This window comes from Pygocentrus nattereri, chromosome 22 (assembly GCF_015220715.1).
Source record: "Pygocentrus nattereri isolate fPygNat1 chromosome 22, fPygNat1.pri, whole genome shotgun sequence".
Taxonomy (NCBI): domain Eukaryota; kingdom Metazoa; phylum Chordata; class Actinopteri; order Characiformes; family Serrasalmidae; genus Pygocentrus; species Pygocentrus nattereri.
In genome coordinates this window covers 18991994-19014400 of record NC_051232.1, presented here as the reverse complement: position 1 = coordinate 19014400, position 22407 = coordinate 18991994, and the positions used below count along the sequence as shown (strand labels likewise).

Here is a 22407-nt window from a genome sequence, read left to right as displayed (position 1 = left end):
TTGCACCTACCTATGTAAACTGATCAAATTGTAAGTCGCTCTGGATAAGAGCGTCAGCCAAGTGCTGTAAATGTAATGGAAAGTAGTGAGTAATTTCGATTACTTTCTTACTTTCTGGGAAAAGCACAGAAAGGTTATTGCAATTTCGGTGGAAACTCATTTCAGAAGATCATAAAGATTATTATTTTGTACAGCTACTGTCTGGTGTCTTGGTACAAATGCCAGGAATGGCTTCTGAGAAGATTATTAGCACCAGACAGATGCTAGTTAGTGTGTTTGAGATGAGAGAGTTTCTTTGGTGTTTGCCATAGCTTGAAAATGCCTGCTGTTTGTTTTTATTTTGTGTAAATATGTCAAAATTGATTGACGAAAGGACTGAAGGAATGGCCCAAAATGGCCCAATAAACTCTGGTTCCATTCCTTACATTAAACAGATTTTTTTTTCTTCTCCTGCAAAGTTAACATTCTGGAGATACAAGGTTTTGTTCAGACAGCAGTGATATATATATTTTTGACGTTTTTCAGTTTTGTATGTAAATTTCATGATGAATGGATGAAAAAATTCTGTTTGCTGGTGCAAGAACCTGTTGTCGTCTGACCAATGATGTTTCAGTACCGAGGACATAAAGGGGGAGGTGTCAGTTTTTTGTTCAGAACCACATTTTACTCTTTCAGAATAATACATAGAAATCTGAACATAAACAGGTAAGATATTATGACATTATCAAGCTTTGTACAGTATAAACCATCCATTTCAATAAGGATGTTTTTAAATGAATATTTAGATTAAGACAGCTACTTACCATCACATACAGTTGTATACAATAATCTGAGCACCTGTTGTCAAATAATGTTTTCTTGGATTTGGGAAAAGAGCACATTTTATCATTTATTTTCTTTCAAATTGTTCAAATAAATAAAAATTGTGCAATTAAATTAGCAGGAAATTTAAAAAGTTAATTGTGTTTTATGCAGAGGATGTGTTTTCACTTGGATATCACGTGTAATTTGACCTGGGTTGTTAAAATATTTCTATATAACTGTTTAATATAGAAACCTGAAAATAAGTTTCTTTATTTAATTATGCTACAGGGTCATGTCTTCAGTTTGTGTTCAAAGTGAAATTTCCATCAAGCTGATACACAAAAAGTTAATTACGCTTATTCTCCAGGGTTAAATGGGCTTACATTGACTCCAAGCAGGGCTTCTACTTCGTCCATTATTGTGACCTATGAATTGCAAATATTGTTACAATTGAGGAGAATTTAGATATAAAGTAGTATAAAGTTAAAGGTTTCATAATAATCACGAGAAGGCATCTGGGTTTCTCGTCTGTTGTGTATAGATTTTTCTAATTGTAATTAGTGTTTTAATATATTGTTAAAATATTACATATTAAAAAATCTAAAATTAAAAAAAGAACATTTTACTCATGCTAAACAGATTATTATTATTTATTTTGTTCAATGCAGATATTTAATGCATCCTCCATCAATATCTTCCTCACAGACATGGGTCATGCACCCAGTGATGTAGAGTATTTGGGAGGGTTTTTGGTTGTTGAATGTGTCTTGTTGAATTGTCAATAGTTTTTGGCCTGTATTACAGTGATAGCAATAAAACAACATATTGCTGCTTGTTTTTACTCATGAATTTTATTGTTTTTTTTTTTCAAATAAACACTTTATTTTGATTATTACAAAGAAGAAAGAAGAAGCAAGAAAGGAAGTTGAGACAGTGAAGCATTAAAAACACATTTAGGGACTGAAGACACCAAGTGATGAAGTGTTTCAGATGTAATTGTATCCCATTTTTCCTGCAAACAAGTTACAAAGTGTGCACTTATAAAATGTCTTCTTTTTCCACCAATTTGATACCTATTATTACAAAGGCTGAAATGAACATTGTGAAAAAGTCAAAGCTAATATCTAAAATTGCTTAATGCATTGACTCATCATACACAAGGACCATAACCAAACTTTTTTCATGCCAGATGTGGCAGTACGCTTTAGCCTAAGATTTCTTATCCATTTCTTTGTATGTTTCAGCTGTCTAATTTTTTTGGGCAAACATGCTTGTGATGTGCTGTATTTGGGAGGGTTTTTGGTTGTTGAATGTGTCTAGGAGAGATGGATGAGTTTACAGTGGTATAACGGCTCAAATCTCAGACTACCTCCTGAAGTGGTTTGAAAGATCATTGTATCTGTTTGGGTGCGTTGGCTATCTCTGTGGCTTGGCCTTCTCCAGATACAATCCTGATACTCAACATGCAGTGACCAGGTACAAATGGGGTCATAGTGTAAATATTATGGCCCATTCATGACATGACACTGACATGAGTTATGATCTATTGTTTACATTTTGATCGTCTGCTTTCAGTCTTACTTTTCTCCTGAACTTGATACTTGGTAGATGTTCTCTGCAATCAGTCCATCGGTTAAGTAAGTAGTCCAACCTGGACACACACTTTGCAATTTTATATTGATTATTGATTATTGATTATATTTCATTTATCACCTGTCATTTTTACTGCAGGACTAATTTAGGGAATAAAACAATGGCATACGTCTTTTTCTCCCAACATACATATCCTTGTCAGAGATTTCAAGAAGACCGTCTGTCTGGTAAGATCAGACTGTCCATCTTCCTCATCACCCAAATGTGCATAGGTCCACCAGCTCTAGTTTGGGCCCTGCGTGTTCTGTATGGTCATCATAAGAGTGGAGGCCGAATCTCAGTCTTGGTCATCGTGCTTCTTCTCTGTGACCTGCTGGAGCTGCTTCTGAATCCATACATAGTGACTAAACTGATGCAGGAAGAAGACTGCTGGGAGATCAGCAAGATATGCTGGATATTTACTTCGTTATGGTCAGGATTAATGACCTATGGGTTTCTCCTACAACTGGTGGTGGCTCTAGAGGGCGCTCTCTCTTTGAGACATCCACACTGCTCTGCTCATTTTTTCTTTCCCTCTTATTGCATCATCATGTCTATCACGGGATTCATTTGCTTCTTCCTTTCTGAACTATTCAGTACACCTGTTGCTGTAATCTTCAGTCTGCCACTTCATTTAATTATAACACTGATATCATGTATAGTGACTTGTAGAGCTCCACCCCAAATCAGCGACTTCCCTTACAGATCCAAGAAGCCGAGTTATTCAGTGTTAGTTTTTATCAATTTTACATTAATGCTGTATATATTTCTCATCATATGTATTTTGTGGCGTTACTGGGATCTGTGGGTGATGAATTTCTCTCTGATGAGTTTGAGAGTGATTATAGACCCCCTGCTGTGTGTGTTGGTCTACAGGAAGGACCTCAGGGTTCAAACAAAAACACAGGCAGAGCACAGAACAGACATAGAGCTGAGTCAGATACAGAGCTCAGACACCACAAACACACACACAGCTCAAGAAGTCTGAGATGAATAGTTAGTTTTACCCCACCATCAACAGCAGAATCAACTATATTTTCTACCTACTTCAGGTTCAATGTGTTGAATGTCTAAGAGGCCAGAATGATTCCTGAAACTCTCCAGATGAAGGTAAAAAACAATAAAAACCAAAAAAAAACCAAAACTACACATTGAGACAAATGATGGGCAAACATTGATCATTGATTTTTACTATAGAATATGAACTCAAATTCGTACTATTAGGGTTTTTTTTTTGCCAAAGAGCATCTGACCTCAGCTTTTATTCTTTTCAAACCTCTTCTTGTCCTATAATCCCAAATCAGAAAAGATTAGGATAGTATCTACAAAGGCTGACGTGAACATTGTTAAAAAGTCAAAGCAGATGTCTAACATTACTTCAATGCGTCAAATCATCACACTTTAAAAGACCATAAACAAACATTTTTCATGCCAGACATGGCAGTATGCTTTAGCCTAGGACGAGTAGGTTGAGGCTTTTAAGTTTGCTGTATTTTTATCCTTTTCTTTGTATGTTTCAGCTCTCTCTTTTTGGGGGGGTAAACATGCTTGTGAGGCTGCATGCATGTTTATAGTGGGTGCTGCAGTGTTGGCTGTGTTAATGTATTAAAATATGTGTAATGTATAAAAAAATTGTCTGAGTAAAACCCAATATGTGATCTACCAATAAAGCTTCTCTCTCTGCCTGTTAGGGTTAACTGCCTTTTTCCTTCTTATTTGTAACAAAGTAAATAAAAACTGAGTGGGTGAATTGTTTAGCAGTCTTGTCACTGCCATGGCTGCAAACTTGTTATGTGCTGCTTTACAGAAAATGTAAGGATAAACAATCAAAACAGAAAGTAAAAACAGCACCAACAACATTGTGAATCATTCTGACTTGGTAAGTTTCTCTATAATATGTACTATAATAATGGTATCCAAAACATGGTCATTTGTTTAGGGGCACCCATACTTTTGCAAATGACTATTACCCAACAAAATTAAAAAACACTATATGTCCAAAAGTAACCAGACATCTCTTCTCATTAATGAATTAAGTTACTCTAAGGTGCATCCATTGCTGACACAGTTCAACTGTGCACACACAACTTGTATAATCTCCATAAAAAAGCACTGCCAATAGAATGGGATGCTCTGGTGCAGCCACAAATAAGCCTAAGGTCACCATGCCCAAAGCTATGCAATGACTAGAGGGGTACAACCCCCCCTAGCACTGGGCTGAGGAGCAGTGTATTAGCGTTCTCTGGAGTGATACAACTCCAACCAATACCTTTGCGATGAGTTGGAGCAGCGTTTATGATCCAGAACTGACCATCCAACATCAGTACCTGACCTCATTAATGTTCTTGTGACTGAATGCTACCAAATCCTCACAGCAATGTTTCAATACGTAGTGTTATTCCTTCTCAGAAAAGCAGATGTTCTTACTGTAGCAAAAGGAAAACAAACTCTATTAATGTCCTTGACTTCGGAAGAAAGGATGCATGAGGAGGTGTCTACATGTCACTTGTCACTGTTTTGAAAAGCTTTTTGGAATCAAGTCAGCAGACCCCAACTCTGGCCCTGGAGGTCTAACTTTCAACTACAGTGAAGAGGAGAACATGGGAACATACAGGTCAGAAATAAAGTGCTGGCAATTTGATGTCCAGGAGAAGAGTTGGTGACCAGAGGTTTAAAGGAAAGCTTCTCTGTTTTCCTCACTCCACTCAAAACACCCTCTTGTTGATTCTCTCGCTCTAAGCACTCCTGTAACACTGTCTCTGATGGAAGAGCATTCTGAACACAGGCTGCTCACCATACAGCCTAAAAATCCACCCTGATGACCTACAGGTGTAAGTAATGATGGTTTACAGACTGAGGTCACACCTGCCAAATCCTTTGCCTTTGGTGCCACCTGCTGCCTGTGTGCAGTATCACATGTATTTTGATATTTGATGATATTTTTTCACACCTCTGAAGTTCAGTCTTAATAATTGGATGCATTTTCTGCTTCTTACAATCCATGAAATTTCAAACACGCTTAGTGATGTTGAGATCTGGACTCTGGGGTGGTCAGTCCATTGTTCAGCTTCTTTGTTTGATGTGTGTCTCCTTTTCTCAGTGAGGTTCTTCTACACAGCTACAGCTTTCAGACCCTGTGGATGTTTTCCAATCTGAAGCAGCTTGATTTTCTCCTCTCTCTCAAAGATGCAAACTTTAAATCCTGTTTATCTGATGGGGGCAGTTTCAGTGGTGTACAAGACCTTTCAGGTAGTTGTTAGGAGTTTCATTTTTGCTGTAGCTTTTAATCATTCTTTTAAGTCTCATTTTGGAAAGTCTTGATTTCACTTTTTTTCTTTCTTCTTTCTTATGTCTAATCTTCTCTGAAATATCTCATGAAAAATGAATAGTACTAAAGAGCAATTTTAACTGGAAATGAACCCTTTATAAGGCCAGGGCCTCTCAGAAGGCCCAAAGGTTTAGTACACGCTTCTATTCCCTAAGATTACCCCAGTCAATTTGCACCAAAGGGACTTTAATGCAAACGTATTGAGCCATTCTTAGGTTATAGAAGTGTGTAACAAAATGTGGGCTTGCTGGTGTGCTCTGGCCTTTTGGCCTTTTGAGGGGGGTTAAGTCTTGGAAACTGTGACAGTGTGGACCTTGTGTTTCAACAGGGTTGCTTGTGTTGTTCTGTGCTGTGCTGTTGGATGGTTAAGGCAGTGTTAATGCGTTAGTAGTGTGTGAGATGTATGGCTGTTGGTGGCCTGCCTGCTTCCGGCCTTTTCAGCGCTGAGTGGCGCATTTCCCCCAATCAAAGAGCATTTGTTTGAAGTGTTATGTTTCCCATTTGAACTTCTTCTACACTAACGCCACAATATTATGCACAATAGTGGGTGAAATGCCAAATATCTTTGCAATTATTTTTTTAATGAACCTTGTTATTAATCTGTTGAGTTATTTAGTGTCACATTTTTGGCAAATTGGCCAGCTTTGTCCTGTCCTGGATCCTTTCCTGGATTGTCCTTTTATACCGAAGCATGACTGCATCACCTTTCACAGGATTCTTACTCTTAAACATCACTGTCCCACCTCTTTTGCAATGTGCTGTAGGTATCAAATTTAGAAAGAGTACCTATTTACGAAAAAAACAATGATGTTGCATGTCTTGTCTTGGTTTGAATGCAGGTCAAAGTGGATATGCATACAACCCCAATTCCATTGAAGTTGGGACATTGTGTAAAACATAAATAAAAACACAATATGATGATTTGCAAATCCTTTTCAACCTATATTCAATTGAACACACTACAAAGACAAGATAGTTAATGTCCAAACAGATAAACTTTACTGTTTCTTGCAAATATTCATTCATTTTGAATTTGATGCCTGCAACACGTTCCAAAGAAGTTGGGACAGGGGCATCAAAAGACTGAGAAAGTTGAGGAATGCTCAAAAAACACCTGTTTGGAACATTCCACAGGTGAACAGGTTAATTGGAAACACACAAAGTGGAAAAGTGTCCTGTGGTCTGACGAGTCCACATTTCAAATTATTTTTGGAAATCATGGACGTCGTGTCCTCCGGGCCAAAGAGGAAAAGGACTGTCTGGATTGTTATCAGCGCAAAGTTCAAAAGCCAGCATCTCTGATGGTGTGGGGGTGTGTTAGTGCCCATGGCATGGATAACTTGCACATCTGTGAAGGCACCATTAATGCTGAAAGGTACATACAGGTTTTGGAGCAACATATGCTGCCATCCAAGAAACGTCTTTTTCAGGGACGTCCTGCTTATTTCAGCAAGACAATGCCAAGCCACATTCTGCACGTGTTACAACAGCGTGGCTTCGTAGTAAAAGAGTGCGGGTATTAGACTGGCCTGCCTGCAGTCCAGACCGTCTCCCATTGAAAATGTGTGGCACATTATGAAGCGCAAAATACAACAACGGAGACCCCGGACTGTTGAGCAACTGAAGTTGTACATCAAGCAAGAATGGGAAAGAATTCCTCCTACAAAGCTTCAACAATTAGTGTCCTCAGTTCCAAAACGCTTATTGAGTGTTGTTAAAAGGAAAGGTGATGTAACACAGTGGTAAACATGCCCCTGTCCCAACTTCTTTGGAACGTGTTGCAGGCATCAAATTCAAAATTAGTGAATATTTGCAAAAAACAAAAGTTTATTTAATTGAATATAGGTTGAAAAGGATTTGCAAGTCATCATATTCTGGTTTTATTTATGTTTTACACCACGTCCCAACTTAATTGGAATCGGGGTGATATCTCTGCTTTACGGTTTTACTTGCATTTCACATTGTTTTAACTGAGATCTGTATTTATATATGAATACAATATTATAAATACTGTCTTTACTGCATTAGTGAAATATTTCATGTGTCACTGATTCCCTCAAAGCCTGCAATGGAAACCTTCAGCTGCAGCTGAAAATACAGGAAGGCCAGTGAGAGGAAAACTTAAACCACACTGAGTAGAAACCACACACACACACACACACACACACACACACACACACACACACACAGGTACCTGCATACAGGAGAGATAAAAACATGACCGGCTTGTGAGGTGAAGTCTGTTAAAATGTGATGTACAGCATTTCCCTCAGCTTCACAGTGTGAACTTTACTGGCCTTGTGTCCATGTTAGAGTGGCCACCACGTTATATGTTAAATGGATTTGAGAACTTCATGAACTTTATGAACACTTTGGATTCAACTCCTGAGCTGATTATTAGATCTGTCAGGAGCTGAATCAAGTGCTTTAAGACAGGAACACACACGGTTTATAAAACTAGGCATGAGTCAGTGTAGCATAGCTATATGTATGATGATGTCATATTTATCTCAACTACTCATATAACTCAGTGTTCTGTCTTTTGGCTAATAATTCAGTTTAAAACAAATCTGAACATAATTCTCTATACAGGTAAATACCATTGAAACCACTGCACAGTGTCGTTAAACCACTAATTGTCCATCATTTACACAAATGCATACACCATCATACACTGTTCTGACAGATAGCCAGTTAGCTAACTAGCCAAGAACTTAAAGACTGATCACTCTCTGTAAAAGCAAAAACCAGGGGTCTGTCTGTTAATTTTGTAAGGGGGAGCGAGGAGGCGGACGCACACGCTGAGATAAGCGAGATTTATTCGGGGCAAATCCAGGGTCGTGGTCAATAAAGTCCAGGTTCATATAGCCGATGTGGACGGAACGGGAAACAGACATGACAAAAACCAGAGCAACCAGCAAACAGACATCAAACAAAGACCAGATACAAAGATACAATGACTGGCAAACGCAAGGGGCAAACACAGGGCTTAAATACACGTAACAATGAGGGACAGGTGAATACAATCAGGGGCAGAGTAACCAAACAGGGGACAGGACTGAAACCAAAACAAAGGAGCACATGGACAGGACTGGGAGGGGCCAACCGTGAAACAGGAACAGACAGACAGAGACACACCAGACTCAGGAACAGACGAAACAGAACGAGGACAAAAAAAAAAAAAAAAAAAAAAAAAAAAAAAAACACGGAGGGAGGACGAGGAGGCACAACAAAAAAACGACGCCAACCGAGAGACGACCGGAGACACAGGACGAGGAAAACAAGAACGAACAACAGACCACGCAAAAGACAGGGGAACAGGCACCAAGACAGACACAAGAACGGAAACGGGCACAGAAACAGAAACAGGAACAGAAACAAAAGGAGACACAGGAACGGGAACCACAACAGGAACGGGAACCGAGACAGACACAACAATAGGGAACAGGACAAAACCAGGGACTGAACAGGGCAGAAACAAAGGGACAGAGACAGACACAGGAGGCACAGAAGGACCACAGGGAACAGAGACAGAAACGGAAGGCCCAGGGGGAACAGACACAGGCAAGGGCGGGATGGGCGGGAACAAAGGGGATGTGATGTCCACGGAGGCAGGCGGGCCTGCTGCGACGTCCACGGAGGCAGGCGGGCCTGCTGCGTCGTCCACGGAGGCAGGCGCGGCGACTGGCGGCGGGTCCGGAGGCGGCTCGCAGTGACGCTTGCGAACGAGCCGAGTCTTACAAAACGGGTCGTCTGAGTGCTCCTTCCATCTGACCCCGTCTTGCACTGCAGGTCACTCCTCCCTGCAGTGGCGCTCAAGACGGGCAGACCCAAGGCGCTTACCTGAGCTCTCGTCGCCCGGACACAAGGCGGGAAGGTCCTCCGCTTTCTTGCGGGACCAACGAGACGCTCGTGTTCCTTCAGCGCCAGGGGATTTGCTGTCCCCGGCTTGGTGGCATTGGGACACGGCGAACTCAGGCTGCTTTGAAAAAGCCGGAGTTTCGTCCCAACGGAACAACCACATGCCGGAGTCTCGCTTACCTGCTGCGTCCTGTGTTGGCCAGTCATTCTGTAAGGGGGAGCGAGGAGGCGGACGCACACGCTGAGATAAGCAAGATTTATTAGGGGCAAATCCAGGGTCGTGGTCAATACAGTCCAGGTTCATATAGCCGATGTGGACGGAACGGGAAACAGACATGACAAAAACCAGAGCGACCAGCAAACAGACATCAAACAAAGACCGGATACAAAGATACAATGACTGGCAAACACAAGGGGCAAACACAGGGCTTAAATACACGTAACAATGAGGGACAGGTGAATACAATCAGGGGCGGAGTAACCAAACAGGGGGCAGGACTGAAACCAAAACAAAGGAGCACATGGACAAGACTGGGAGGGGCCAACCATGACAATTTACTGAATTCTGACACCAGTGTAGCTAATTAGACTGTCCTGAATAGCTTCTGGTAAGAGTTCTTTTAAGACAGATTATTAATGGTTTATTTTATGTTGGAAAATAAGAACAAATGTATTGGAAATGAGTAAGACATACAAAAAATACTACACCTTATAATGTTGGCTGCAGTTTAAACTTTTGTAAAAAAAAATATATATATATACTTTTCTGACAATTGTGTATTTGAATGCTATTAACAAACCTTGGAAAACCTTTTTGTTTTGTATTAATATATTAATAATGAATAATTTAATCACCTCAACAACTAATTAAAGTCAGTAAATTAAACAAACAGATACAGTAAGTTAGTATAGGAGAGCTTTTCTTTAAATGTGGGTGAACTTACAGACAGAAAGAAGAATCAGTATTGCTCCACTCAGCATTTCCTAGCTAGTTTGTGTTTAATGTAAGACCAAATATTCTCTATAGCGTTTAATCTGGACTCTTATTAATGATAAACACCATTGGTATTGTAGTGTGGGGGGCAACGTAGCTTTATTTAAACTTGACTTAACAGAAAGTGTACCATAGGGGGAAGTTCAGACTCAACTCATGTCTCTTCCTGTTAGTGCTCTCTTGGGCACAGCCTGGGTGGTTTCTAACCCTGCCCTCCACAATCGGTCTGCAGGAAAACAAACCCAGAACAAATTATCTAAAATTAAGATGCAAATATTTCTAGAACACACCACAATACTACTATTTTGAGCTAAACAGGACCCAGGTGTGCACTGACACCACAGTATTTTCCTTTTTTTATTTATTTTTTACATGAGTTGGGTGGCACGGTGGTGCAGTGGGTAGCACTGTCGCCTCACAGCATGAAGGTTCGATTCCCTGGCTGAGTGACTAGGGTCCTTTCTGTGTGGAGTTGTATAGAATATATACTGTATAGTTCTCCCAGTGTCTGTGTGTTTCCTCCAGGTACTCCAGTTTCCTCCCACAGTCCAAAGACATGCAGTCAGGGCAATTGTACACGCTAAATTCCCCCTAGGTATGTGTGTGTGTGTGTGTGTATGTCTGTCTGTCAAATCCACACAGACACGGGGAGAACATGCAAACTCCACACAGAGAGGACCGAGGTCGCTATAATACAACAACAAATAAAATAAATAAATAAATAAAAACCCCAGCAAATTCTCTGGCCTCTTTCCACCTTAAATAAACAACTCTGGTAAAACTACACTAAATGATTTACATTTTTTGCGAACATTCCACCATTTGTACTATAGGAACCAAAAATCGAAATAAAAAAAACACTTCGCTATAGGCCGCATTGTTGTACCAAATTTGGTGGTTCTAGCTCAAACACTAGACCATGAAAGAATTTATATTTTGAGTGCAGATTTATAGCAGTAATACGAATAAAGCATGTTTATACTAGTACAGTGATCCCAAACTGAAATGTGTTCCCATCTTTTAAATGCTAGTGTGTGTATTAACACATTTATTTATTTTCTATGTTATTAACGGTTTTACTGCAGGTCATCACTGGAAATGATCTGCTGGTCTCAATAGTCTTTTCCTGAGTAGAGAAATATTGTTCAAATCAGCTTCAAAATTTCTCTGACATTCTATAAATATCTGAACTGAAAATGTCACTTTAGTCCTCAAAACTTAAAGGGACACAAAAATAGTCACTCAATATGAGTAGTAGCCACGCGTAGGATCTGTAGAAATTTCACACAGAAGCTGAGGAAAATGCTGTCACAGCGCAAGTCTGTTATGTTTCCTGTATAGGTACCTGTGCCGGGGGTGGTTTCTACAGGGGTTGTTTTTTTCCTCTCACTGGTCTGGCTGTGGTTTCACTAAGTTTAGTGCTACAATCTTCCATTGCAACCTTTCAGGAATAAAAGTTTACAGAGTTTACATAGGCTAAAGATATTCAAGATCATTTCAAAATGATATCTGAGAGAAGTCAACAGTTTACATTTACTTGGTTAGAATTTGGTGGCATTGCCTTGTAATTGCTTAACTTGAATCAAACACTTTGTGTTGTCCTCCACAAGTCTCTCACAATACTGTCCTTCCAAAGCTGGTGAAACATGGTCAGATTTTTTAGGGCTTCCTGCCTTTAAACCATTTTATCCCAACCTTGGAGGAATGCTTAGGATTGTCTTTCTGGATGACCCGGTTGTGAAAACCTTCTGATTTGCTTCCAGACTCTCTAGATAATCCTCTTTCCTCATGTTGCCATCTATTTTCTGAAGTACCCCAGTCTCTTTGTGGAACAAAACACACCACAACATGATGCTACCACCCCCATGTTTCACAGCTGGAATGATGTCCTCACCCAGCCTCTTAGCTTATTTCTATACATAGCACTGATCATTATAGCCATTTTGTTGTTTATTTCATCTGACCAGTGGACCTCAAAAAGCTAGATCTTTGTTCTCGTGATCGCCTGAAAACTTCAGTCTTTCTTTTTCTTTCTGTTTTCAAGAAGAGGCTACAGGACACCCTTTGAGGCCATAGCAATGTAAAACTCTCTTAATTTGTGGCTTAGATACTTTGTACCTAATGCCTCCAACCATTCTTTGGAGGTTGTGGCCCCAAGTGAGGAACGGCGGGTGGAATGTGTGTTTACTGGGACAGTGCACATTCTGAGGCCTCTGCTTTGGGAGATTGCGAGGGACTTTGGCTGGACTCTCTTTGTAGGTACTCGAGACAGTTTGGACCTTTGAACAAGGGGGATGTGTAGCATTGCTATTGGAGGCTTATTGAATATAACCAAAAACAGAGAAAATATATCAGAAATAATTGCTTTACATTATCCTAACCAGGTTAACAGAGCACAGTTATATGTAAAAAAAACATCTCTGGGGGTTGAGTGGGTCTTTGTTGCCCTGACCATAATCAGACTGTTCCAACATGGTTAAATCAATGGCCAAGACCACATTAGGTTAAAGGCTTATATAAGGCCATAAGAGCACAAGCTGGTGACTGATTCAGAAACACTGGGGCAGTTCTGACAACACTGCTGAATGTGGACATGCTGAATGTACCAGGTCAATGAAAACATCTATGGGCCAACTCATACATATGTACGTTGGCCCCTTGCACCTCCAGCTCCACCTCAGTTCCTTCCTCTGGAGAGTCAGCAGATGTTTTTCAATATAAGTCATTATAACTACAGTAACAATTTTCACTCACATACATTTTTTCCATTATCTCAGAAATTCAATTTGCACATGTGAAAATGAAAATTCCGCTAGTAAATATTAAATGTCAACCTGTAAAAAAGTTTAAACTGGTTAGAAATACATTTTCATGTGTAGAGTGAATTTGTAAAATCTGCAGAAAATTTAAACGCAGGATTAAAATGGAACTGCTCACAATAAATTCAATTCAAACATAATTCTCAGCATGTCAAATGACTTTTTATGTATTTGAATTAGAAGCTAAACCACATTTTTTCATACACAGGAGGGGGCTTCGAGAAACATTGAATTTGACGCTGGGAGAAGAGGCTGTTTTCAGTACCGTGCCAGTTGAAAGTCTGAAAGTAATATCTGTAAAAAGCCCAAAACATTAATCTTTTAAAGGCCATACCAAGAAATCCTTAGTGAAATAAACAATAGATACTAGATACAGGTTAGTATAAGAGAGCCTTTCCCTAGAATCTCTTTAACTGTTGTAAACTTGCAGACAAACATTTACAGAAAGAAGAGTGAGTAGTGTTGCACTTAGCATTGATGGCTCCAAACACACTGCCAAGCTAGTATGTGTTTACCCCCTTAAATAGCCCACCCATAGCCCCAAAGATTTATTACACACTTCTACAATCTGAGAATAGCTCAATCAGTTTGCACTGAAGTCCCTGTAGTTACTGAATAATAAGCCTTAGTATGTAATTATCCTGAGATGTTAAGGGGTTAAATATTGAGAACATTTTATATGTCAGTGATGTGAACCAACAGCAGATGTCACCAAAGGGCGACGTTTCAAAAGTCCCATCACTACTAAATAACTGTACCCCATTAGAACCTTATTTGAACCAAGTCCAGCGGCTGCTCGATGAGGTCATAGTAAAATTTAAATTAACCTCCGGCAACAAGCAGTTTTCTGCAGAAAGACATATGGTTCCTTTCGTGGGCAAAGTCTATTCTATGTCTGTCACAACCTCACACCCACAGCATGACTCATATGCCAGTCTAACATATTTTTAGGATATTATTGAGTTCCACTTCATATTGTGTCTAATAACTATGGTATAAATGCAACAATCCCTTTTACAGATGATCTACAGTGGAACTTTTATCTACAGTAGTATCTTCTCTGGCCCTGCTTTATATTAAGTGTCTCTAATAACTGTGTAGTTGTGTAACATGTGAACAACATCTGCAACAATATCATAACTACTAATGATTTAGTCACTGGTACTGGTGTTGATACTGCTATATCTGCCAGCTTTCCTAACATTTAGCCAGCATTTATGTTGCTAGTGCTGTGACACTGTAACCAGTTTCAGCTTTAAACCATGCTGTAATGTGACAGCTCAGCAGACGTCCCCTTATATTAACATGTAACTGTTATGACATTAATTAAATGGGTCGCATTTCCCCCAAAGCAACGTCTAAATACCACTGGGTTATTATACAGTACCTACATACCAACTACACAGGAATGGTCCGCTTATTTTAAAGTGTAACACTGCAACACTGCAGGAAAGGTCCTCTGTAGAAGGTGCACTTGTGTAATTACACGAGGCAAAACTGAAGTTGATACACAGGTGTAATTACATACGCTGTACATCTGTAATCCATCTGTAACACTGATTAAATCATCAGTAGTTACAATGTTGTTGCATAGGTTGTTCATTTGTAATTATGCAGTTATTAGGGATACAATATAAAGTGGGGCCTCTTCTCTTATGCAATTATGTAATTACGCATGTGTAATATGGGGAGGTTACCATCATATTACAGATTGGTTTAAACCAGAACTTTAACCATGCCACCATTACTACAGCTAGCTGAACATGAGGAAAGTCTTCCTATACAGACACAGTGCACTATTATAATGTAGGTAATAACACACCTCCTGCTACAATAAGAAAAGTCTTGCTGGAAAATAGATCATATTACCATGTGTACTTCCATAAGTTAAAATATACTGTTGCAACTATTGGGATACATTGGTGTAATTACATGAGTAAAAACTGAAGTTGGCACAGATGTTAGTACTTACACTGTCGCATGTTTTATCAATGTGTTACTACATAGATATTACAAGCACTCCATATAAAGAGGAACAAATGTTATAGTTGAGTTATTACAATGCTGACCACCAAATACTTTACATTGGGTCAAATGTCAAAATAAGGAATCGCTTTGCCAGCGTCTATATGAATTTTGAAGTGTTAGCAAATGATGGCATTTATTTGTACAAGTCTAATCCACCATAGAGTCCACAGTCATGATCTCCTGTGTCTTTGTTATCTGAGGTTACATCATCTCCTCCAGTTATGGCCTAAGAAACGGAAAGACCGTGTGATCTTTTTTAGCTGCGATACCAGCATTAATACTATATTTTCACTGCAAGATAATGCCTTCACAACAAGTTCACAAGTGAAGTTCAGACAACAGACAAAAATAGGTTGTTTTTACGTGGGCGTGACTATGAAGCCTCGCAAGGGTTCTGTATAAGAGATGTGAAGGGGATTTTTGGATGTTCTCCCTTTTTTGTGTTGAATAAGAAGTGATGGTATTGTTGTTGTGCGGTGACATTGAGCCCTTTCGAGGGTTTTGATTTGGGGAATGTAGTGATGCTCACTCTGAATCATTTGAAATACGACTGTTGTCAACAGTGTCCTGTTCAGAGCGACATCCATTTATAGCTTTTATCAGCTCATGCAATCAGCAGCACAGGAAATAGCCTGAAACACAGCCGGTGTATTTCACATGCAGTCCAAAGCAGGTGTGGAACACCAACAGCAGCCATGTCAGTATGTGCCAGTACAAGCAGTGTTAGAAACCTTCAGTCTTAAGCATCTGAAATAGTATACATACATATATGCTATTTATTCAAATTTGATACTGGATATAGGTTTTAAACACACACACTTTTAAAATGTGAAGTTATACAAATACAAATGATTCTCCAACAAAGACAACAGTAGCAGAACTTCGATGATGAGAGCAGAATTTTATGTCCACAGTGCACTTTTTTGTGCAAGAGTCAGAGAGCATCCTTCATTTCCAGTCAAAAATGCCATTATGTATAAAATCATCAGGATTAGATATGTCATATGAGACGGAGATAGGAAGGAGGAAGTCAAAGGAAAATGAGAAAATTCAACCAATCAAAGACTGAACTTTGCTTTATTAGAAATAAAGGTACTGTATAAGTAAATTTTTAACTCATCAAGATACAAACAATGTAAATGTTCCCTGTAATAAGGTACAACAGTGGTTTTAAGGTCCGATTGCGCACCTTAAATATGTTTTTTCAGGTGAAAAGTATGCATTTGTACCTTTCACTAACAATAAAATAAAGAGCCTGGAGGCGAGACGGGGTGTGTGGAGTCAGTACAGCTTAGAAAATACGATTCAGTTATGTCCCCTGACTAAAGGCACTGAGATGTACCATTGAGGGTCCCGTCCCAGTGACAAGAGGGGTACTGCCCCACTGACAGTTACGACCTTTATTTCTGAGAGTGTGGAGATGTGGAAAAATATCCCACAAATTTCATTAAAAGTGAGTCGCCTGAAAAGAAGGGAAGCTGTAAAAAAGGTAAAGAGAGGACAAACTGAATACTAAGAAATTTGATATCATATTTATTTTGAAGATTATGTGCATTTTTCCATGGAATAATATCTTCTGAAAAGCATGAATGACTTAAACCCAACTTAGTGGTGGCTTTGATGGGATTCCAATTTTATGCTCTGAGCTTCCAGGTAAATAAATGATCTGTTTGCTTTTGATAAATTAAGCACGTTCCTCTTCATTCAGCACAGCAAGTCTCGGAATTAACAATGAAAAATGTTTATTCATTTTAGGAAAAATGTTGATTGTTTTGATGTCTGATGTGTCATATATAGGGTATGTATACTGTACTGTTAATTTGTCCCCATCTCATCAGTGCCCCACAATCACCACGCAAGTGCTTAAGAAATAATTTCTCATGAATTCTTCTACTGCATGTTGCCAATAACGGAATAAACCTCAATCATTTGAAAATTTTAGAAGACAAATATTTTTTTAGAAGAATCCTATACTCACCAACTACCACAAAGACACATATGTACCAGACATGTACTTCCCCTCAGTGTTTTTAAGGAGTCCACCTACATTACAGGCCATTACCATAGTTCCCCTTTAAAGACTTCCCCCAACTTCCCACTAAAAGCCTTTTCTTATGTTGACTAGGCCCCAAGCTGTGTATGCTGTCAAAATGATTCTATAGAAGACTTCATATTGACAATATACTACTGTAATCAACATTATCCTTTTTTCTGAATTGTATATATATTTGCCCACACATCAGTTTAAGACATTAAATGGCATCTTTAATATCTTGTAAAGAGTAAAAAAAAATCCTAATTTTTCCAAAGACACAAGCAAAGATAACAGGCAAGACAAAACAATGCTCACAGTTTGGCTTTAAGCTGAAATATTTACTGAAGGCTTCATTTAAAACTGCTGTTAAATATGTTACATTCATGTCTTTCAAGCTCCAAATGTCAGTGATTAAGCTACAGCTGTTAGTATTAAACTCAAGGTGGAAAGTGAATGTACACCACCGTTAGCTTGACGATGCAAATCCCATAAAGAAGAAATGCCATCGCTAGCATTAGCATTGTTGCACCAGTGGTAATCAGGTGTGAACAAAGAAAAAGTAACTAAATAGATAAGTAGCTAAAATAAAATTGACCTCATTTGAATAATCCATGCTTCATTTTATGGTGGTACAGGTTGTGCTTGGTGAGCTAATGTATTATTAGATAGCTGCAAGCAGGTTGTGCTAAAATAAGCTAGTGTACTACTAGATAGCTGCAAGCTAGCAAAGCTAATGTTAGGTAACTATCACTGGTTAAGTATACACTTGTGACACTCACTGATGTTAATGCAGCCCAGCAGCTCTTTAAAAATTGAACTAATGGGAAACTAAAAAAATAGACTTTGCACAGTTGTAAGGACAAAGCTGATCATTTGAAGTATTATTACAGTTCTGCAATTCTCCCAAAAAAGAACATATGATGATGAATAAAAGTGTAAAACAGCATCATTCTAGCTTGAACATACATTATTGTAGAAATGACAGTGTAAATGTAGCTCTATATTGTTTCAGGCATCATGAACGGCCTCTTTATAATTAGATTCTATACTTGATGTCCCATGGAACTGGTCATTTCCTGCAGTGCTAATTATGTGAGACAATGAAACTGAGAAATGCTCCCTGACCGCTTAAATATGCAGCATGTTGTCTAAACAGGAAAGAAATTTATATACCAAGCTGCACAAGTCAAAATCTAGCTGATTTCAAAGATTCAGCTGTGGACGAATCTCAATCATGAGCTCTGTGTGTGTTTTGCTGTGTCTGGACCCTGAGATTCCTTCTGTGGACAAGCACACACAGCAGGGGATCAAAGACCACTCTCAAACTCATCAGAGATAAACACGTCACCCACAGATTCCAGTACTTTAGATCCAGGTAGTGTCCTGAGTAATTTCTCAGCAGTAAACACATGTTGGCAAAGACCACATACAGGACCATGGTGACCGTGACTAAAGCCAACACTGCAGAACTTGACTTCCATGTTGTGCAAGGGGCATCACTGATGTGGGGTGGAGCTCTACAGGTGACTATACATGACGTCAACGTTATGGTGAAAAGAAGCGGCAGACCCAAGAGTATGAGGTGGTCCACACTGAAGAACTCGCAGAGGGAGAAGCAAAGTAGTGCAACAATGGAGAATATGATGGAGCAGGAATGAAAGAAAGTAAAATTCCAGGCGACTGGATTTCTCAGAGAGAGAGCACCCTCCAGCCCCACAACTTGTTGGAGGTGAAGGCCATAGGTTTCAGAGCCGGCCCATAAAGAGGACAGCATCCGACAGGTCATATTATCCCAACAATTTTCAGCCTGCAGCAAATTTGTCACTACATATGGAGTCAGAAACAGCACCAGCAGGTCACAGAGAAGGAGCATGATGATGAAGGCTGAGATTCGGCCTGCTCTGTTATAATTGCGATAGAAGACGTGGAGAGCCCAGGTTAGAGCTGGCAGACTCCCACACACTCCAGCGATGAGGAAGATGGACAGTCTGATCTTACCAGGCTGACGCTCTTGTTGAATATCATCCCAAACATCTTGGTAAAAGGGCACTGAGAAAAGGATGTGTGCCATCGTATTGGTCTGTTGTGCACTGGAATTAGTTGTCCTTTGTCCTGTGAAAGAAATATCAGGTGAAGAATGACTTGTATTTCATAGTTCAGCAGTAATTACAACAACAGTGTCCAGGTTGGACTACTTACAGAAATGATGGACTGACTGCTAAGATGAGAACTTCTACTGCAGCAACCAGCTCAGGGTGCTAAAAGAGTTTCTTCAAGTATATTCATAAAAGTAATACTTACTTTAAAGTATTTTGCACAAAAACGACAGTCACTAATGTTAGTAGACCTACAGTCACCATCCGTTAGACACACTGAAGCTCATGCATGTGCCGCTCATTAGACACTTTATGAGGTTTATCTCTTATGTGCTGGGGAGGGGGGGGTTCCAACATTGTAACCCTGATCAGAGGAACTAATACTAAAATGAAAAGACAGCTTTTAAATAAATGAACAGACAGTTTTTTTTTTCATTATCTGTACACGAAATAAATAAAAGAATAATTAAATAACATTTTTTTTGCCAAAAAAGGGCAAATTTATGAAGATATCAAAATTCGCTCAGCATTTATATTAAAACAATGATATGTCTGTGTAGTATAATGTCTCGTAACAGAATGTATGACTGTTTTATACACACACACACACACACACATATATATATATATATATATATATATATATATATATATATATTATAATTGTAATTGACCAAAATACAAAATATCTACACAAATTTGTCCAGCTTCTATGTTTTAACCCACAGGAGAGCTTACTTGCCTATATCTACTTAAGAACAAGAAGGGATTAAATATAATCAACTGACAGTTGATAGTCCTACAAAAAGCAACATACCATTAGGCCAACTAGAGAATTTGTCATTTGTACCATATTTTTGTTCATATCTGGCACAGATTCATGTAGGCATAAAAACTCTAGCAATATTTCTCATAATACTCTGTGCTCTGACAATGCTTGGCATATAGTCGTCGAAGACCTTTATAAACTTTCAAAATGCCAAGCTATACAGAGCAAACTGCCAGACAAAGATAAGGTTGAGCTCAGGCTTGTTGAACAGTAGGTCAACTCCTGCCTCTAATTGTGCCCCCTCAAGGTGGACATAAAGTGGCCGGTGATTGTACAGTACATTTGATTAATAATAGGTGTGGGTAGTGACTGTACTCCATCTCCTGTGCACAAAACTGGATTCCTGGATTCTAATTCTTTTAGATAGTAAGGAGTTTTGGCCTCAAATGGTTCTAAACAAGCAGGATTTAAAAATGTAATAAAACATCTGTTTTGTACCAGGTGTGGCCTGTTAGCTGTGTCTCTGTGAACTGCTTTTTCAATAAAATAAGATCAGGTCATTAACACATTTTTTTATAATTAATAAGTAGTTAGAACACAAATAAAAGGGCAATGGTGATCTGTTCTATGCCTATTATATCTCATATATCAGTATGAATACCTAATGAAGCTGGCAGGTTTAATGCCGACTGAGGGAGAACACACAGTATGATATTTAACCAGTAAGATCTGAGCTTCGACAGTATAAATGAACGTGGGCTCAGTACCTGGTAAGCAACGGGTCACTGTTGCCCTTTTTATTTGTGTGTTACAACTGCTTATTTAAGCTGTTTATGACCCATTTAATGACCTAATGGTTTAGAATGTGCTAATTCTAAACCATTCAAAAATCCTTTAGAATAAAGACAAATGGTATAAAGCAGTCCAAATGTAAACAATCTGATATTTTTGTAAAACATGAAAATACAAATATAGATGCTATCATGTCACAACATTTTTATGGTGTGTTTATGTCAGTGTTATTTTAGTAGGGTAGAAGTAAAGTGTTACCAGTGTGCTTCTGTGTCAAATGGCACACAATGCATGCATGATTCGTTCTTACCTGTGTAATCAGCCTTTGCGATGTTACTCTGAAAGAGACAGAAAGTGTTTTGAAGGTAAAAAAGCTGAAGACCACCACCCCCTGTCTCACAGCCTCCCACAGTGATGCTCAAAAGAGAACAGGAACAGAAACCGCGGAGATGCAATAAAGGAGTTCATGACAAAAAAAGATCTTTCAGCATGAGTTAAATCCTGTGGCGTCACCGTGGCTTCACACAGCCTGAAGGTGCTAAGGGGTGTTGCCATGCAGTGACTCTCAAAACGCACCTCTCTTACAGTTAAAAAGGTACTGTTGCTGCTGTTGCAGCAGTGTTTAAGTGGTTGATGTTAGTCTAAAATGTGTGTGTGCGTTATTTGTACTTTACTTTGCAGGGCTGTAGGATTGTTAGAGTGAGTGTTAGTGAAGTTGTTTGGTTATTGGTGAGCATCCCTACTATTCTTCATGTGATCCACTAGCACTGGGCTTGTTCAGCAAAAAAATATTCGCCTGTAAGAACAATATTTCCTGGGTCTTCTATGTTTGTGCTTCACTGGTGTCAGAGTTGGGATTGTACCAGTGAGAAGTCAAGCAGTGCTTCATCAAACGCAAAGGCACACGTAAAAGAAGACAAAGCCCACAGAGACATGATGGAGGAATCTGTCACACTGTTCAGCATCAGAACCTGTGAAAGGGATAGCACAGCAGCTGATGGCAAGAGAGAAGGCACTTACAGAATTAGCCTAAATGCAATGTTTCCTGGATCTTCTACGCCGATGTGGTAATATTTGTAAATATTGAAGACAAAACCGTGAGTTGCTGCAGCCCCTCATAAACCCAATTCAGTTTAGGTCAGACAGTTAATGACTGGGATGTTTCCCCTCCTTGCCATTACATTTTTTAAATGAAATGAGTGCAAATAAATGTGAAAACTCATTTAAAAATCATAAAGAATATTTACCT

General features: G+C 39.1%; 1 protein-coding gene across 1 annotated transcript; it reads right to left on the bottom strand.

The window, feature by feature from the left end:
* Nucleotides 1-17818: 17818 nt before the first annotated feature.
* LOC108414385 lies at nt 17819-21580 on the bottom strand. Its single transcript, XM_017687237.2, has 2 exons — nt 21469-21580; nt 17819-19613 (listed from the first exon to the last, which is right to left on the bottom strand). The coding sequence occupies exon 2, from the start codon at nt 19570-19572 to the stop codon at nt 18730-18732; it is 843 nt and encodes a 280-aa protein (XP_017542726.1). The 5' UTR covers nt 19573-19613; nt 21469-21580; the 3' UTR covers nt 17819-18729.
* Between the last annotated feature and the right edge of the window lie 827 nt (nt 21581-22407).

Excerpts from the sequence above, each read along its gene's own strand:
- LOC108414385 (XM_017687237.2), bottom strand. The coding sequence starts at position 19,572 with ATGGCACACATCCTTTTCTCAGTGCCCTTTTACCAAGATGTTTGGGAT.